Below are 18,082 nucleotides of genomic sequence, written 5' to 3'. Positions count from 1 at the left end.
TTAATTTTCAACTATATATGGCTACGTGTGTTGACTCAATATATTTATTTACTTATCTATATTATTAAATTATTCAATTTCATTAATAAGTTATGTATTGAAAAATATCCTGATAAAAACTATTGAAACTTGTCACTTTTTTTTTTTTTTTAATTTTAATATATGTATTATTACGTTTGGGTATGAAATCTTGAGTAGCCTTGGTTTGTTGAAGTTTCTAGATTTACCTGTTAGAATTTTCGGATTTTAGTAGTGCATAAACGTCTTATATGAAAATATTTTTTTTGGAAGGATATATATAAATTTTAATAATGCACCTAGTTAAAATATATAATTTTAAAATAATAGAAATAAAATCGCAGTTGGAAAACGAATATAGTTTTTAAAAACATATAGTTCTCCTAAATCGGCTTCTAAGGGTACATTTATAATAGTAAAAAGAGCCTTGCAATCTAAAAATAATTGCAATGGGTTCCATTAAACGTTTTACCAAAATTTACAGAATAAAGTAATGTGATTAATGTTTTAATGTTTTTAAATTAATAATCTGAAGTAGAAAATTTTAATGGGAATCTAAAAATGAACAATTAATTGTACATATGAACTTTATTATTTTTTTTTTAAGCCATATCTTTCATTTATTGAAAATCAAAATATAATCATTTTCTATTTTTATTTTATTTTTTATTATTTTATTAATATTTAACGTCCTAACATTGTAAAATATATTTATCAACAATTAAACTTGAGAAAAGTTTAAACACTCCGAACATTAACAAATTATTCTAGTTTATAGTTTAATATAGAACTTCTGATCGCGGCCAAGGTTTCTATACATGTAAATTACTATAAACACATACGACACCATATATATACTCGTATGTGACATTTATATATACAAACTACGTAGGAAACATGTACAATATATTACTTTCATTTTACCTACTACATATTATTCTTTGTTGTTTGGTTTCGTATAAAACCTTATATACGTATTACAATTTAATCACATTTGTATTTTATCTATATAAAATGCATGTGCTAGAAAATAATAAGAATAAACAATGTCCCAATGCATTTTTATAATTTTATATTGATACCTATACATAATCTCGAAAGGAATATGTCCATCACTGGATTAGAACACTTTTTTTTATTCTTATTTTTCCCATGCGTATATTCACTGTAGTACACAATACACATTACCAAGATCTTTGGTACTAATATTAACGCTGGCTTGTGGAATTCATGATAACTATATAGCACACTGATATGACTCATTGAAGTAGTTTATAGTTATTTACGATGGATAATAATATAACTTAAAAAAACTTAAAAAAAGAAAACAGTTATGCCTCACGCACAATTCTTCTGAATATTGATATTATATTCCATATAAGTATATAATTATAAGGCAAAATACAAGTGACGAGTTTTTGCAGATATTTTAACAAAATTTAATACAATAAAATTTTGAAAATAATATGATACATTGTCTATGCGCAAAAGTGTAACTTAGTTTAATATATTAAAACTGTGTAGGTGCTAAAAATGTGTCTGCCTAAAAATTAATCTTAAAAGCTTTTATAAAATATTTTATTGAAATTATACTAGGGTGTTAAGAATAATGTGAGGTAATTTCATTCTTAGTAAATTTACTTTGAAAAAATCTCAATTTTATTTAAAATATATTACACTTTTATGTTATGAAGTATACTTTACAATTGTCTACAAAGTAATGTAGGGGTAGTCTCCAATAATATTTTTTATTGACGTTTATTCCGACAAATATTCTCATGAAATATTGCAATGCCATATAGTGCGTCTACATAATATTGCTCGTTCAAATATTTTTAAAAACTGAAAAATGTAATTGCTTCTTAGCAATGCATATCATATTATAAATAACAGCGTGGCAGTAACGACCATAACAATAATATGGACGTTGAGGACGTTTCAGTCATTATACTTATACATAATGCTAATAAATGGACGTGAACGTGATGGTTCTAGTCATTTCGAGTCATGTATTTGAGTATAATATTGAAAAAAAACTTTTTGTATGGCTGCTAGTCCGACTACCGGTTACCAATTTCTGGCTATTGTTTATTATGTAAAAGTAATGTTTCAAAAATTATTATGCACGTGATAGTCTGTATTTGTGAAGAAAAACATTTTAATTCATTGACATAATGTATAAATGCATTATCATTTACTATACATATTAGTCCAATCTATGTCTTCACTATAGTAACCTCTAAGATTTTCATTGTTCATTCATTGTTCAGGATAAAATACAAAAAATAAATAAAATATCTAAATAATCTATTTATTCAAACTGGAAACCAACATTTAAACCATTCGGAATTCTTGACAAATTACGGACGAAGATTCGAATTAAGTAAATGTATGAATTTCGAATAAATATATATTGATTAAGATACTCCTGGAGCCGCAAAGAATCTAAATTTTATTTGATTCTTATTGGAATCGATCAAGTTATTTAAAAACTTTCGGCTATAATGAATACAATAATATTATAGTTTTCTTTATCAATATAAAATTGAATCAAACAGTTTTATATTTATTTTGTACTAATTAGATTAAAGTAAATAATAATTATTATGTATGAAAAAATGGATTTATAAATTGTTCTAGAGTCTTGACTATTGTTATTTATAATACAGTCGAGTCGCGATAACTCAAACCTCAATAATTCGAAAAACTTGACTACTCGAATTGTGGTGTTTTATTCCCCTAGAAAATTTTTCCCCCATAAATTAGTTAGTTATCACGAATAATACATGTCTCGAAGTGAATTTTTATCCCTCTTCAATTTCGAGTTATCGCGACTCGACTGTATATATTATTATCCTTTTTTACTATAAAATATGATATGTTTTGCAACACAAAATTGTTAGTATCTACAACAATAAAATCTGTTTATATAGTTTATTTATAAGTGAAACTATATTATAAACAATTTCGATATATATATATAAAATTATATAAAATTATTGTATATTCTTTAAATGAACATGATACAAATAATATGATGAAATTGTTAAAAATAAACATTAAAACATATATAATCATTATAATAAGTAGGTACCTATAGTTAGTTGTTAATTGTTAACTATGAAATGTGTTATTTGTTTAGGTTGTGTCAAAGTGAGTACCGTGGGGGTGTATAATCGCCCGGAGCCATCGTTGAGACTGTGTTTACAGTATTTGGATCTAACTGACTGTCAGCTTGTCGACGACACAAACCTAAGTGTAATCGTTAGTAATTGCCCACAACTAGCCTATTTGTACCTGCGGCGATGCACTAAAGTTACAGGTAAAGCGTATTCTACACAATTCTAGTTTAATTATACATGGTAAAATAGTTATTTTATATATGCGATACTAATCAAGTATATCAGCGTTTCCCAAAGTGTGTTCCACAGAACCTTAAGGTTCCGTGGGAAAATGAAAAAAATTTTGTTTTAAACTAATTTTAATAAAGAGTAACCATTAACAATATTATATATTCAGTATTATCAAAAACATTTTTAGAGTATTGATTTTCCTTTTTTTTTTTTTAGAAAAATTAAAGTTGAATTAGAATTAAAGACATTTGAATTCCGCGAAACACAAACTATTTTTTAAGGGTTCCGTGATGGTAAAAGTTTGGGAACCACTGAACTAGATATTTACTAGTGCTGTGCGTTTTTTTAATTAGCTAACTATATGACATTAATGTCGCTCAATGAAAATATTTTGTCACCTAGTTGATAGGATTTTGAAAGACTGGGCGAAACTTAATTAATTTTCAATTGATTTTTTAAATTATGTAAAATATAATTAGGTAATTAATGGTAGATACATTTGTATATAAGTAATTCAATACTGTATATTGTCATAATATCGATTTTTACTTTTTCTACCATCTTTAAGATTTATTTTTAAAAATTATGTGGAGTGAACGTGAAATATTAACATCATACTATGTTATACATTGACTATATTTAGAAAAAATTGTTTGTTGCTCAGTAAACATTTCTTAAAATATATACTGTACTAACATATTAGGTATACTGCCAGGGAAACACAAGCTACTAGTTCAAAATTAACAATTATTTAACTATTTTTTTGTAGTCGTCCAGGTACATGGTACTATTTTTACTCGCATTAATAAAAACGTTAGTTTATTAAAAAATTTAAATGTTTGGCCTTCACTAGGAAATTAGTACGATAGAAAATTAGTTTGCTTATACTAGTATACTCAATTTGGAGGATGGTTTTTTGACTAATAGATTACTAGTTTCTATTAAACTAGTATCGTGTAACACAGATTTAACGATGAGATACACATAGTTTATTGATTCAATCAATCAAACAAAATTGCAATACTACACGCTAAATTGTTTCCTATTTACGAATAGAATTTGTTTTTTGTTTATGTTTGGAATGTGTCCTCAGCAGTGCTGCAAAAACCGGATGTGCAGAGTATGCCGCGCATACGGGCCTATAGACTTACATGCATTTGGGGGGCCCCCTAGTCCCAGCTTAAAATAAACTACACTTTACAAATACACAATTATTTAATAATATTATATTATTATTTTATAATAAAAAGAAACTTTATTTAAAATGCAGGTAAGGATGTTATAATATTTTAGAATAATATAATATTTATTTAATAATGAGTCCATTGAGTATTTGAGTAGACATACAACATACCTACCTAAACTACTTAAACAAATTACTACATAAATATGTCGTGAAGTATAATATACAACAGTTGTAGGTATTTAATTTAATGTATATACATATATCATACACTAACATGTGCAACATGTTTTAAAACCTAAAACAATTGATACTTATAAATAAGACGTACAACAAAAATAAAAACTAGGAAGGGGCCTAATATAATTACCGCACACGGGCCTCCTATTTTTTAGTTGCGGCACTGGTCCTCAGGGCTAAATTAATATATTTCACAATAGCTATTAACTACATTTTTTTAATCAGTTATCTCTTCAGATATCTTGTTTAACAAGGAACAATTAATTTTAAAATAAAAATAAAATATACGCTGTTTACATCATTTTAAATTTAAACATTTATATATTATTGTTCATATGTTTTATATTCTATTGATAGTCCTTGTTGGATTTTAAAATGAAAACGTTCTCATTCATGAACGAAACTTAATAAATATTTAAGAAATATAGTTTCTGAATAAAAAGTCGGGAAACCTGATTTTGTAGGGAGCCTCAAGCACTGCAAATTATGGTCAATATAATGAATATGATATTAGAACCAGCCACAGTGACTATTCGAATAAGATAAGAAAATCACTTTTATAACTACACTAGTATATTATAGTCTTTAACTTGGTATTGTAGAAAGTAGTTCAGAAGATTGAACTAACTGAAGAACTCATACTAGTTCACTCCGTAATATGCCTCTGGACAATAAATGTATGACATGGTACCTAATAATTTTAATAGCATCCTACAGAAAAGGTGAACAGATAAACAGCAAGAAACTTTTGAAAATTATGTTAAAGCTTGATTTTATAATAATATGATGAAATGCGAAATGCTAAATGATAAATAAAGTAAAACGTATAAGTTTAAATGTATACCAGATTTTATTACCTATTTATTAAGATTAGTTCCTAACCTATGATAATTTTGAGTAAAAAAATCTAAATTATAAATTTGTGTTTCTATAGTTTCTAAGGAAACTTGTTGAGTTTGAAAGTTATCTCCAAAAATGTATAAATTCAGTTAAGTACAGTAAATTCTATATAACTCTCATTGGCCTCCGGAAAATTTTTAAAAAAACAAATCTACCTATTGCATAATATGAGTGTGTTTATGTGAAATATTCTGTAGTTAATCTAATTCATGATTTAATATTACGCATTTATATCGCATTTATCAGTTATAACAACCGTTTAACCTAAATGTTATTTATTTTGCAGACGCTGGCATCAAGTTTGTGCCGAGTTTTTGTTCAGCGCTGAAGGAGCTAAGCGTGTCGGACTGTCATCAAGTAACTGATTTCGGTTTGTACGAGTTAGCCAAGCTAGGAGCGTTACTGCGGTACTTGTCGGTGGCCAAATGCGATCAGGTGAGCGATGCTGGACTGAAGGTGATTGCTCGCCGATGCTACAAGCTACGGTATTTGAACGTGCGCGGCTGCGAAGCAGTCAGCGACGACGCAATCACCGTGTTGGCTCGATCGTGCGCTCGGCTTCGCGCGCTGGACATCGGTAAATGCGATGTCAGCGACGCGGGCCTCCGCGCGCTCGCCGAAAGCTGTCCTAACCTGAAGAAGCTCAGTCTGCGCAACTGCGACCTGGTCACCGACCGCGGTATACAGCTGATAGCGTACTACTGTCGGGGCCTGCAGCAACTTAACATACAAGACTGTCAGATATCCGCAGACGGATACAAAGCTGTGAAGAAGTACTGCAAACGGTGCATCATCGAGCACACCAACCCCGGTTTCTTCTGAGCAGCCGTGCCGAAGACTACAAGACAATAATAGTAGCGCGCATGCATTACGGCCAGGAACACAGTGGCCCGCTATAGGTCTTTGTACGCATTAAATGTTTTGTCATAGATACGCAGTGACGTGCTTAGAGCGTATTGTTTCTATGATCTTCGAAGTGTGTCTTTCCCGATCGAAAATATAAAGGTCATCTGTTCCACATCGATTGTTACTTTTTATATAAAATTGTGTCAAAAAAAAAAAAAAAAAAAAAAAGAAAGAAAAGTTGAACGTAAAATATAATCGAGAAACATCATGGATTCTTCATTGTGGTCATCATTGATATTTTAACGACACTGCCATTAATATTATTATTGTATGAATGCAATTAGATTATTGCGAATATGTAAAACGTAATGAAATTAAAACTTGTATTATTTTTAGTTAAGACTGGAATTTATATTTTTATCAATATTTCAAAGCGTTTTATCTATAGGTACACTCTAATCGAAAATAGACCAAAGTATAATTCATTAATTATTACTTATATTTTTCATTGTACAAAAATGAAAAACCTAGTAATAATGTTAAAAAAATGTGTTTGGTAGTTTAAACTTCAAATGATTACACATCAACATGTCGACTATCCATTTTAGAATTTTATATAATATGATGAAAAATAAATTAATGTATATATATATATATATATATATATATATGTAAATATGCATACATGTTTTACTATAATTTTAAAGACTTTTATTATAAGAACATTATTTATTTATGATTTACTTTAAATTAATTTCTGTCCTTATGTTTCTACCCCATTCACTGATCCTCTTATTTTCGGTATTATCTATTAGTTAACTGTATTATTGGCTGAGATTTTCAACTTGTGTATGCCAGTGGTTTTCAACCTGGGGGTCGCTAAAAATAATGAATGAAATGATTTTTCCAAATTATTTAAAAAGAAAAACAAAGTAAATTATTTATTTTGTGAAATTTTTAAGTATAAATTAATCAAAATTGTTTATCATGCAAATATTTTATCGGTAATTAAATCAAATTTTGATGAATAAAATATTTTTATTTTGAAGGGGTTGCATTACAAAAAAATAAAAATGAGGATCGCAATCCGAAAAAGGTTGAAAACCACTGATATATGTAACTACATAAAAATTACCTAAATAAAACTTATACCAATAACGAAAAATATGTGTATTAAAAAACCATAAAAAGGTATAAAAATTAATATACTTGGATATCAATTAAAATTATTTTATTAATCTTTAACAGATTTCATAAGATTCCCAAGTATTTGTCTCTTTTATAAATGTCACCAGTGTAAGTTTGTTGATAATATTTTATTGGTACATTATTAATGTAAATATTAAAATTTACCGTTATACTAGATAAAATATTTAAAAAAATATATCACACAAGAAAAGCTATGTTACCAGAAGAAACTATAAATATTAAATTGTTGACTCGTGATTTATTAAATCATTATTAATTCATATATTTTTATATTGTACTTATATTTAAACAAAATTTACAAATTCAGTTTTAAATTATTGTCATAAATGAATATTGTAACATAATAAAATATTATTAAGTTCTATTCAATTATAATTAATGTGCCATATAATTTGTCTTAAAAATTTTGTTAACAGGATTATTGAAAAAACATTTTACTTATTTATTTACTTGTGTAAATTGTACTTTTATGATACAGTATTATTTTAAATAACCAAAGGCAAATTACTAATTAGGTTTATTATCCTACTGTCTTTGTTTATAAGTCTGATCACAATTTAAACATTTTGAATAGTTTATATAATGTTGCCTGGTTTATAGAATTGAAATTATAATATTGTGTTTTCTCACAAAATTTGGTTTTCATTTAAATTGAAGGCATTTTTTTTTTTTTAAATATATGTATAAAAATTATTGAAAATCTATAAAATCGTTACTATGTATACATTTTAAATATCTGTATATTAATAATAACAAAAGTTTACCTGTTTTTGTTTTAATTTGAACATAATTATTAAAAATTATCATCTATCCTAGCATATTACTTATTTCAATTTTCTTATTGCAGAATTTAAATAGTTTACCAATTACTAATTCATCACAGACAATTTGACTTTCCAGAAAATAAAATTAAATCCATTTATCATCTATTTTAGTTAAAAATCTTTATTTAACTTGGCAGAACATTAACGTTTCTTGTAAATGCATGGTTTCAATTCCAATATCGGCAACTTCTTCTTTAAAGCTGTCTTGCTAATATCTTGAATTTTTTTGAAGTCCATGAAAACAAACATTTCAATTTCCCGGTCTAATTTTAAATTTTCAAATCCATATTTAGTTAAATGATCAATAAAAATATTAATATTATCAAATCGGCTTTCAATTTCTGCTACTTTCATTAAACCACTAAAAACAAATAATGTATAGTATTATTATTTGGTATACATTTAACTTCATCAAAAAGAATAATTTTATAAAAAAAAAGTTATTTAGATAATTAAAAATTATTTAGAATACTAACTCAATTATTAAATCAGTTATATACTTTAGATTATTACCCAGTTTTCAAGACTCTATTAGCTTCTTTGATAAATGATTGTAAATTTGTGCCCATCAAAGAAAGACAAAAAATTACTATATCAACAGATCCATTGGCTAAGGTAGTATGAGCCATATCTCCAGCAGTTACATGTTTATTAACAGCAACTAGATCAAATGAATGGATTTTATTTTTCGGGAAAGCCTGAGCAAGTTTAGCGTCACCACAGCCAAAATCTGCGACAACAACAGGTGATTTTTCCTTGGACTTTTTCAACCTTAAATATTAAAAACTATCAATAAAATGTAACAAAGTAACTCACATAATATACATAAAAAAATTAAATATAACATACATTGGAGTAATTTGTTTAATTATTACATCTAAAGGTTTGACTGGCCACCTAATAACTTGTTGCATATAACCATTATGATACGCTTTAAATGCCTCAGGATCTTTTTTGAAAAATAGTAAAGCATCTTGACTGGTAGATGAATAAAATTGTTCATTTAAATATCTAAAACATATTTTTTATCAATTAAGATTAATGAAGTCGTTTACAGTCTAAATTAATTTTTAGACTTAACTTAAGATAATTGACCTGTAAAATATTACCTAAATCTTGCACCTTTTAATTTATCTTTCATTCTTTTAATAAATGACACTGGAGTTTTATCTCCTTCAACCTTTTTTTGACGCTTGTAAAAAGTAGGATTTTCTGGTGCTCCTTTATAACTAATATTTGTTAATTTTACTAAACTATCATTGGTAATTGATTGAGTGGATTCTACAGTTGATTTAGGTTTTTTAGTATCACTTTTCAGACCAACTTCAATCAGAGCTTTTTTCGATATCTTTTTTTTCTTTTTCCCTTTCTTCTCTGCCAAACGTTTTATTTTGTTTCTTTTAATTTTATGTGTCTTACTAATTGTAGTAATAGCTTTAGCTATATTTTTTTTATTTTTAGCTTTCATTGTATAATATTTTATTTAACCGTTATGATTATCACCACTTTGCTGTATATCTAATTGTTGCTGAGCAATATCTGAAAGAGCCGCTTGTATCTGTTCAAGAAGAAATTCACCTTTTCGAACTACTTCCTCTAAGCGTTCAGCAGCCAACTGGTTTTCTTGTTCTAATCTTCTTAGACTTGCAACCTATGAAAAGTTAAAATACTTATATATTGTCTAACGTAAGAATACTTCTACCAACTTATACTATTATACATACTTGTAAATCTGTAGAAGTATCGTCATTGGGCAATGATTCAATTAAAACATCAATATCTTTCGCACAACGAGTAATAAGAGAAGAAAATAAACTAGTATAATCTAAAAGAAAATTTAAAATTAAAACAGTTAATCATTTATATTAAGGCTTTCAAAAATAAATACCTTCTTGTTGTTGAGGAGTTTGAGAACCGTTTCGGTCAAAGTTGGAGAATTTAGATGGTAAGGCACACTGCTGTAAAATGCCAATGCTATTACAGAAGTTATCCGCTTGCTATAAAATAAAAATTATCAAGTAAACTATTATTGAATAATGTGTAAATGAACAAAATATTATTTCTAGTTTCACTATTGGTAAAATTTGTTAGTCAAGTGGAATGCAACTTATAAAGTGAATACGTCAGGTAACCTGAAAGATTGATAAATTAAACAATCCGAAGCAAATACGATCGAAATAATTAGAATTAATAGCAACGCAACATTGAAATCAATATTTCCATGAAAAATAGTATAAATTTTTTTTTTGAATTGTGATATTAACAACATTTGTAAAGAAAATCACTATATTTATACATAAATTTATAATATTTATATTTATTTTAATTATTTTACCTGATTAACAATATCTTGAAGCTGCGTTAAACGATCGGCCATTTAGACTGTTTAACAAAAAACATCGATCACATACCGGCACACAAAACTAACAAATAGCAAACAATTACAACAACGGCTACTCGTTGGGTACCAATTACAGCAAGAACACGGGTAATTCAACACTTTCAGGACAGACACAACGTAACGCAGAACTATGTAATGACAGTCGCGCTAAACGTGAAGGAACAAGGTAAGAACAAGATGTGTGATAATCTTATCTATGGTAAGAACAGACCACATTATTTCGTGACGATATCAGCGAATTGCAAAGAGGTTGCGTCCGCATCACGGGTTTTCAACATCTACGGACAACCATCAGTACGGTGCTGTTTTTCCGAAAAACACCGATAACGCACGACGAGCAGCATTTTATTTTTTTATTTTAATTTTATTCATTCCCTTCTTTTTCCCCTCTCTCGCTGCCGCTTATAACCAATTTTCTTGACGATACTACAATATCCCATTTCCCGTTAGCTTTTCCGCCTGACAGTCGATGTAGGCGTCTTTCATGTCAATTCGTTAGTCTGCAGACGTTAACAACACCGTTGCCGTCACAACAGTCGCCGACGCCGTCGCCGCCGCAGTGACAAGTCGAACGCGCCCCTGTACCTAACCTTTCGCGTTGGATACTGTCGGCCTGAAGCGAACACGGTCACTTAGGTATTTACCACCGCGGCGGCATTCGGCAGAACAGGTAAGATTTTACGAAAAACGTGTTGTCCACCTCCACCGCTGTCTCAGACTTGCTGTACGAGTGTCGAGCACTCGATGAGCACTCCGCAGTCGGCACTCGCGTTTCCGTCGGTGATCACTGTCTTGTTATCACCCGGGCGCCGAACATACGCACACCACCTGGTATTATCGTGCAATTTATTACCGATTTTTTTAATTAATACCTCCGAAAGTTTTTCCGACATACCCAAATATTTTTCCTTTTAAATGTTCAATAATTTTTATTTTTGTCGACCATTTTTAAACTTCTCCTCAAACACCTAAATATATTAAACTCATAATGTACAACATTTATAGATTTCTACTCTTCAGCCTCGATCACTTAGTCCCTGCGCAATGAAAACAATTGCCCCTGCGCAATGAAAACAATTGCTGAAAAACAACTATTTTTAGCTTTAATAGTTTTTTTTTAAATTTTTTCTCGTAGGACAAGAAACTTTTAGAAAACTAAAAGGAACTATGGAGAAAGGTGACAAGAAAAACAATGACTGTTACTTTTATTATTATTCAACTTGCATGAAAGTAAGTTTAAATTTTGTATGAAATATGACAAAGTGATACTTTATCATTCGTACATTAATTGTCACAAATTTCTTATATTGTCATATAAAATTCAATAATTTTTTAAAAAAAATATATACAAATACTTATGTAAAAATATTTTAATTTTAATACTAATTAGTAAAATCTTCATTGCATTTTTTTCTGATGCAAGCTTGACTTAAGATATATATAAATTAATAACAAAATCAGAAATGCATTTAAATTTATGTTTAATGATTTTATAAAATTGTATTTATCATATGACATTGGATATGTAAAAAAAAAAAAAAAATATTTAGTACATATTCTCTACACCACTAATTCCTGTAATAATTGTGTTAACTATACTTATAATAAATGTATTATATTTTTATAATCTTATAATGTGTAATATAGGGAGATAAATGCCCATTTCGCCATGAACCACAAGCTTTAGGATGTGAAATGGTGTGTAGTTTTTGGCAAAGTGGGAAGTGTGAAAATGATCATTGTACATTACGTCATATGGAGTTAAAGGTAATTAATCTTCTATATTAACCTGATTTTAATTTAGTTGAAATGATTTCTTAACCTCTGAAGGTTGTATTTAATTTGTCACTAGAGATACCTAAAATCTGTATAGTGTTTATTAGTTTTGTACAAATACTTATTTTATGCTGAAAATTTTATATTTGTTTTACTATATTTTGCTACTATAGTTAAATAATACATATATTAATTTGTGAAGAACAAATAAAATAAAATATTTCTTTATGATTTTATTTAATATAACATTTATTATATAATGCCATAATTAAATTAACAATTCAAAACTAATATTAATTATCTTAGATTAAATATGGAATTGAATTTGCATTTAAATATAACATTTAAGTAGTCAATTTATTTTTAAATATTTTTATTGTAGAAAAATCGTAAAGCAATACCATGTTACTGGGAAAAACAACCTACTGGATGTCGTAAGCCATATTGTGCATTTTTACATACCAAACCTCGTGATCCATCTCAAGATGCAGGTATGCCAGAATAATCCTGAATTTATGTTGATAATAGTGTCTGTTCTTCTATTTTTTTCTTTTTATAAAATTGACAGTTTAATTTAAAATTTAAAACAGTAGTCTCATGCTGATTATGTAAACAATAATCACTAAGTATTAATATTATTTTTTATTTTTATGATTTTAAAATGTATTTTAGAAATTTTCATTATTAAATATAGAATAATTTATAATTACAATTTAATAAAATTATAGTTAATTCAAATAATAATCTGTTTGAATAAATACAAATAAAAAGACTTGTATACTTGCAATAAATATTTAGCTTCTATGTAATGGAAATTTTTAGTTTTATGTTTGGAAACATTTATTTTTCAAAGCCCAAGATATTTTTTTATTAATAATTTAATAATCTATATGTGTATATGTATTGTGATATTGTAACACATAAATATTGATTGTAAAATTTCCATTTTTATTTATTTAATGTTGATCAGGAGCTATTGCGATGGCAGCTAACACTATGGCCATTGAAAATAGCTTTCGTATGAACCCAATGGCTGGTGTCGCTCTTACTGCTGGTCCTGAAGCTGCAATGCGACAACGTTACGACCAGCCATTAAGAATGAATTGACAACCAATGAACGCAAGCTCGGCATCTACTGTATATGGCAGTTCTGTCGTCACACTGCCATACGTATTCAACAATAATCAATCCACTGCTGCCATGTTTCTTGATCATTGCAATTTTAACGCATTCATGTAAAATTTAACTTTGATACTAAGAAATTTTGAAAACAGTTTTCCTAGAAATCTTCATAATCTTATGGTCGAGACAGAACTGTTTTATTTTTAAAGAATTGCATTATTTAATAATTTATGGCCGATGCTTGTTTATTTATTTTTGTTTTATATTTTGAATATTTTATTATTATTATTATTATTACAAAATATTGTTATTATTATTATAATTATTTTTTTTTTTTAATAATTTAATATTGAGGACTTGTTTAATGAACATCATGTTTTTGTCTGCACTTGTAGTTCATAAATAACGTGTGTTGCATAATTCCACGTTATTCAGCTCAATTTCTATTTATCTGTTTGCATTCTGAATGCTTTAAAAATAAGTTATTAATTAATGCTTTTTTGTTTTGATCTTAATATTTATAATAACAACTATTTATAAATAGAAAATTTTAGTTTTGGTTTTGTTAAAAAAATTATTATCTAAATAGTATAAAATGTGCAAATTTAATACATAAATTATGACATAAAGAATTAGACGTGTCTAGTCTATGCACACCTAATATTATGAAATTGAACATAATGAAAATACTATTACCAGTAATATAAGTTGTTATTAAATAGTTTTGTTAATGTTATTTATTTTTAATTTTTTTTTCTTTAATGTTTACTATTGAAATAATGTAGTGGATCCAGTATTATCTGTAAAAAATATGTATATTTTTTTGCTCAGTTCTGGTCCAATACGACGATTGGAAGCTAGTGGACCAAATCCACGACGAACCTAAAATTTGTAATAATTTTTTTCTAATAATTAATTTTAATACAAATATATCTTATGCTATTTTAATATTTTCAACTAACTTACAGGAATATCTTGTAATAATGTTTCTCCTTCTAATCTAGATCTGCAGTTTTCATATGCCTAAATTAAAATTTAAACACTAATATTTATAATATTTAAAAATAATGAATATCAAATACATTAAGATGAAATATTTTTTTTACATCAAAATTTGTTTTACTTACTTTTAGTAATGTAATTGGTGAAGTATAAACTGATGAGATTGCTTCACTAATCTCAAGAGTACATAATGGAAACTGTGATAACATTTGTCTCCATAGTTGAGATAAACCTGTACCATTTTTATCTACTGAAATACAATTTTTCGTATGACCAGATGCATACCAATTACAACCATCTTGTTCCTCTTTATATTTATTCAATCTTTAAATAAATAATGACATTAAAACAATATTAAGTATAGAAATTGGTAATTTTATTACTTAAATGGCTTTTGAGCAATGGATTTAGTATAATACAAAATTGCCAATGAAATTTCATTTTTATTTTCTATAAAACGAAATGAAATAGAACAACTCAACAGCATTTGTTCAAGACTTTTCAACATATCTGACCTATCACAAAATATAATTTTAGAGTAAATACTAATCATTTTTTTGACATTTATTTACTACCTTGAGAGTTGACTATTCTTCTTAGACCTGGTTTTTCTGTAAGGTAATTCATTACAAATATTTAAAAATAATTCTTAATTCAAACTTATTAATAATTGATGTAAATAGAAAAAATATGGGAGGTCAAAGTTCTATTTAATTTTACATGTAAACATGTATAAACAATCATCAATTATATTAATTTAACGGTACCTAGAGGTCTATAAAAATTTATATTTTTCTTCTAGCAAAAGATTTTTAAAAAGTCTCTTAATCAACTTTTTCTTTTCTATAATTATATATTAAAAATATACATACTTAAGTTCATCTGTAGTACAATGTATTATAATTGAAAGTTGTGATTTGTATATTTTTATAAAATTAATTTTTTCAATTAGTTGATCAGATAAAATTAATTTTTTTACGAATTCAAAGTCCCAGATCAACAACATAAAGCTTTCATCTTCAGAATTAGTATCAGACTGGAAAAATTATAATTATATATAAATAATTATGTTATGTAAACAAAATATAAAAATTACCATTTTTATTTCTGTTAATACATTAGCAATATTTTAAATAATTTTTTAATTTTATTTTATAAATATATAAATAAATGGCATTAATATAACCTATTGATTGTAAATTAATATTTTATTCAGGTCTTTTACCTTAAACTAAAAGTAACGTTTATAAACATGGAACTTGTTTGAAATATTGTACGTTTGTCACAAAATAGATCAGAACTTTTTATAATTTTTACTATACATGACCACTTTTATTAAAAAAAAAATTATTCATCTAATATATATTGATACTACTGGCTGATTTCTAATTTTTATTTTCCATCAGTCAATGGGATTTGAAATTCATATGTGTTGTCTTAGTTTTCACTCGAACAACATAGTAAAAATTAACAACTTTTTCACAATATTTACTATTACATTTGATTAATTAAAACCATAATTCTGAAAACATATTCTAATTCATAATGAAGTCCTTTTGAAATCAATCAAACCACTTTTTGATTTATATCTATAACTTCCATAAATTTGATTTCAAAAATCAACAAAAAAAAGGGTTTGAACAAATAAAGTATTCTTTGATTTAAACAAAATATATGAATTATAAATAGTATGAAGAGTGTTTAAAAAAATTAGTTAAAAAAAATCAATATATTTAAGATGTATTTTAGATACATTATAAATTATAATGCTTGTAATTAATTAAATAGTTTAAAAGGTGTTTTTCTAATTACTATTTACTCAAGATCTTATTATAATGTAAACTATAAATACAACTTGTTAAACTATACTAACTACATAAAATATATGATAGGAATGATGTAGAATTACTAAATTTAAAATAATTATTTACTATTTGTCTTGACCATGTCACTGAATGTGACACAGATGTATTTGACTCAATTTTATACTTTACATCAGTTGACTGAATTTCAGATATTATTTGTTCACTATAACCCTGATTCTGAAGATTCACATCAATGTGAACAGTTATATACTGAAAAAAATTAACATTATATACATTTAAAAATGTATAACATTTTATCAAAAGAAAATACATACTTTCATACATTCTTTAGGACTTAAACGTTTTAGTTCGTCAGCTAATTTTTTCTTTATATTTTTTCTGGCCATTTCTATTTTTTTTTTTTCTTCTTTTTCTTCTTTGCTTAACCTTTTTTTCTGTTTTGGCTGTAACTAAATTTAATATTGTATACATATATACATTATATACATATTAATTTCACTAGTAGAAATTATATTTTTGTGCAATTGCTCATATACTAATTATAAATCATAGAAATGTTAAATTAAAAATGTTTTTAGCTTACTAATATATATTTATTTATATACATACATAAATATATTAAAAAAATCATAATTTTATATTTACAATTTCAATTGTGTTTTCATGGCTCATAGTAGTATAAATATCTGATTTTGGAATGTTTCTATTATACAATTCATCATTTTTTTGATTTTTCTAAAATATAAATCATAATTCAAATAAACATAACGATTATTTAAAATTTGTACAGTATACTTTTTATTATTTCATGATCATTTCTAAAGAGTTATTAATTTTTGTAATTATATATGAGAGCATATACATAGCACAATATATGATTTGTTTTTAAATATATTTGATATAATTACTCACAGGTTCATTAATATTTGATTTGGGTATTTTAGTACGGTAACTATAGTCTTGATTTTCATTAGTGGGCAAATTTTTCTCTGAATAACTTGCATCTTTTCCGCAATGTAAAGTTAAAATTGGAGATAAAGATTTTTTTCGTTTTTGCTAGACAAAAAAAAAAACATAAAAAATATAAAACATTAAAAAAATATATTTAATTATCAATAACTCAATATTATACACGTCGAATAACTTGTCGAAAAAATTCTGGTTCTTCTGGTGATGTAGGACAGTCTTTGTACAGACTAATATTTGTTTGATCAGTTCCAGGATTTAAAATTATGACTGAATCATTATCTGAATCCGATATCGCATAAGTCTTATAAAAATCTCTATCCATAGTCAACAATTAGCATTAATTACGAAATAAATTGCAATAGATTTAATATTTAATTTAATTTATAAAACAAATATTTTAAGATTATTTACAT

General features: G+C 26.4%; 5 protein-coding genes across 8 annotated transcripts in view; 2 read left to right on the top strand and 3 right to left on the bottom strand.

Annotated features, from left to right (window-relative positions):
- Positions 1–6,940, top strand: part of LOC112691105 (F-box/LRR-repeat protein 7-like) — a 32,714-nt gene extending 25,774 nt beyond the window's left edge. For both annotated transcript variants that reach the window (XM_025565252.1, XM_025565251.1), the window contains 2 exons: positions 3,161–3,340; positions 5,981–6,940. In XM_025565252.1, coding sequence (XP_025421037.1) covers positions 3,161–3,340; positions 5,981–6,516 — 716 coding nt within the window. In that variant the 3' untranslated portion in view covers positions 6,517–6,940. The remainder of the gene's footprint in view (positions 1–3,160; positions 3,341–5,980) is intronic.
- A 1,727-nt stretch (positions 6,941–8,667) lies between these two features.
- Positions 8,668–10,065, bottom strand: LOC112691101 (25S rRNA (adenine(645)-N(1))-methyltransferase). Its single transcript, XM_025565247.1, has 4 exons — positions 9,683–10,065; positions 9,423–9,584; positions 9,087–9,344; positions 8,668–8,934 (listed from the first exon to the last, which is right to left on the bottom strand). Exons 1-4 carry the CDS (start codon positions 10,039–10,041, stop codon positions 8,715–8,717), a joined length of 999 nt encoding a protein of 332 aa, XP_025421032.1. The 5' UTR covers positions 10,042–10,065; the 3' UTR covers positions 8,668–8,714.
- Positions 10,033–11,160, bottom strand: LOC112691104 (mediator of RNA polymerase II transcription subunit 21). The gene is made up of 4 exons (XM_025565250.1): positions 10,909–11,160; positions 10,462–10,570; positions 10,298–10,398; positions 10,033–10,224 (listed from the first exon to the last, which is right to left on the bottom strand). Exons 1-4 carry the CDS (start codon positions 10,948–10,950, stop codon positions 10,057–10,059), a joined length of 420 nt encoding a protein of 139 aa, XP_025421035.1. The 5' UTR covers positions 10,951–11,160; the 3' UTR covers positions 10,033–10,056.
- A 125-nt stretch (positions 11,161–11,285) lies between these two features.
- LOC112691102 (zinc finger CCCH domain-containing protein 11A-like) lies at positions 11,286–14,134 on the top strand. 2 transcript variants are annotated; one of them, XM_025565248.1, is made up of 5 exons: positions 11,286–11,644; positions 12,110–12,204; positions 12,622–12,741; positions 13,133–13,241; positions 13,721–14,134. In XM_025565248.1, exons 2-5 carry the CDS (start codon positions 12,142–12,144, stop codon positions 13,855–13,857), a joined length of 429 nt encoding a protein of 142 aa, XP_025421033.1. In that variant the 5' UTR covers positions 11,286–11,644; positions 12,110–12,141; the 3' UTR covers positions 13,858–14,134. The 2 variants fall into 2 exon arrangements, with proteins under 2 accessions (XP_025421033.1, XP_025421034.1); XM_025565249.1 differs by lacking the exon at positions 11,286–11,644 and adding an exon at positions 11,720–11,805.
- A 457-nt stretch (positions 14,135–14,591) lies between these two features.
- LOC112691100 (crossover junction endonuclease EME1) lies at positions 14,592–18,082 on the bottom strand. Of its 2 annotated transcripts, XM_025565245.1 has the most exons (11): positions 17,833–18,082; positions 17,613–17,756; positions 17,346–17,435; positions 17,015–17,149; positions 16,806–16,949; positions 15,747–15,910; positions 15,450–15,485; positions 15,258–15,389; positions 15,000–15,198; positions 14,839–14,895; positions 14,592–14,754 (listed from the first exon to the last, which is right to left on the bottom strand). In XM_025565245.1, exons 1-11 carry the CDS (start codon positions 17,989–17,991, stop codon positions 14,641–14,643), a joined length of 1,374 nt encoding a protein of 457 aa, XP_025421030.1. In that variant the 5' UTR covers positions 17,992–18,082; the 3' UTR covers positions 14,592–14,640. The 2 variants fall into 2 exon arrangements, with proteins under 2 accessions (XP_025421030.1, XP_025421031.1); XM_025565246.1 differs by having other exon boundaries at positions 14,662–14,914.

The sequence above is a fragment of the Sipha flava genome, unplaced genomic scaffold, assembly GCF_003268045.1.
Source record: "Sipha flava isolate LNK unplaced genomic scaffold, YSA_version1 557_pilon_pilon, whole genome shotgun sequence".
NCBI lineage: Eukaryota > Metazoa > Arthropoda > Insecta > Hemiptera > Aphididae > Sipha > Sipha flava.
The sequence above is the reverse complement of the archived record's forward strand: the minus strand, read 5'-3'. Positions and strand labels throughout refer to the sequence as shown.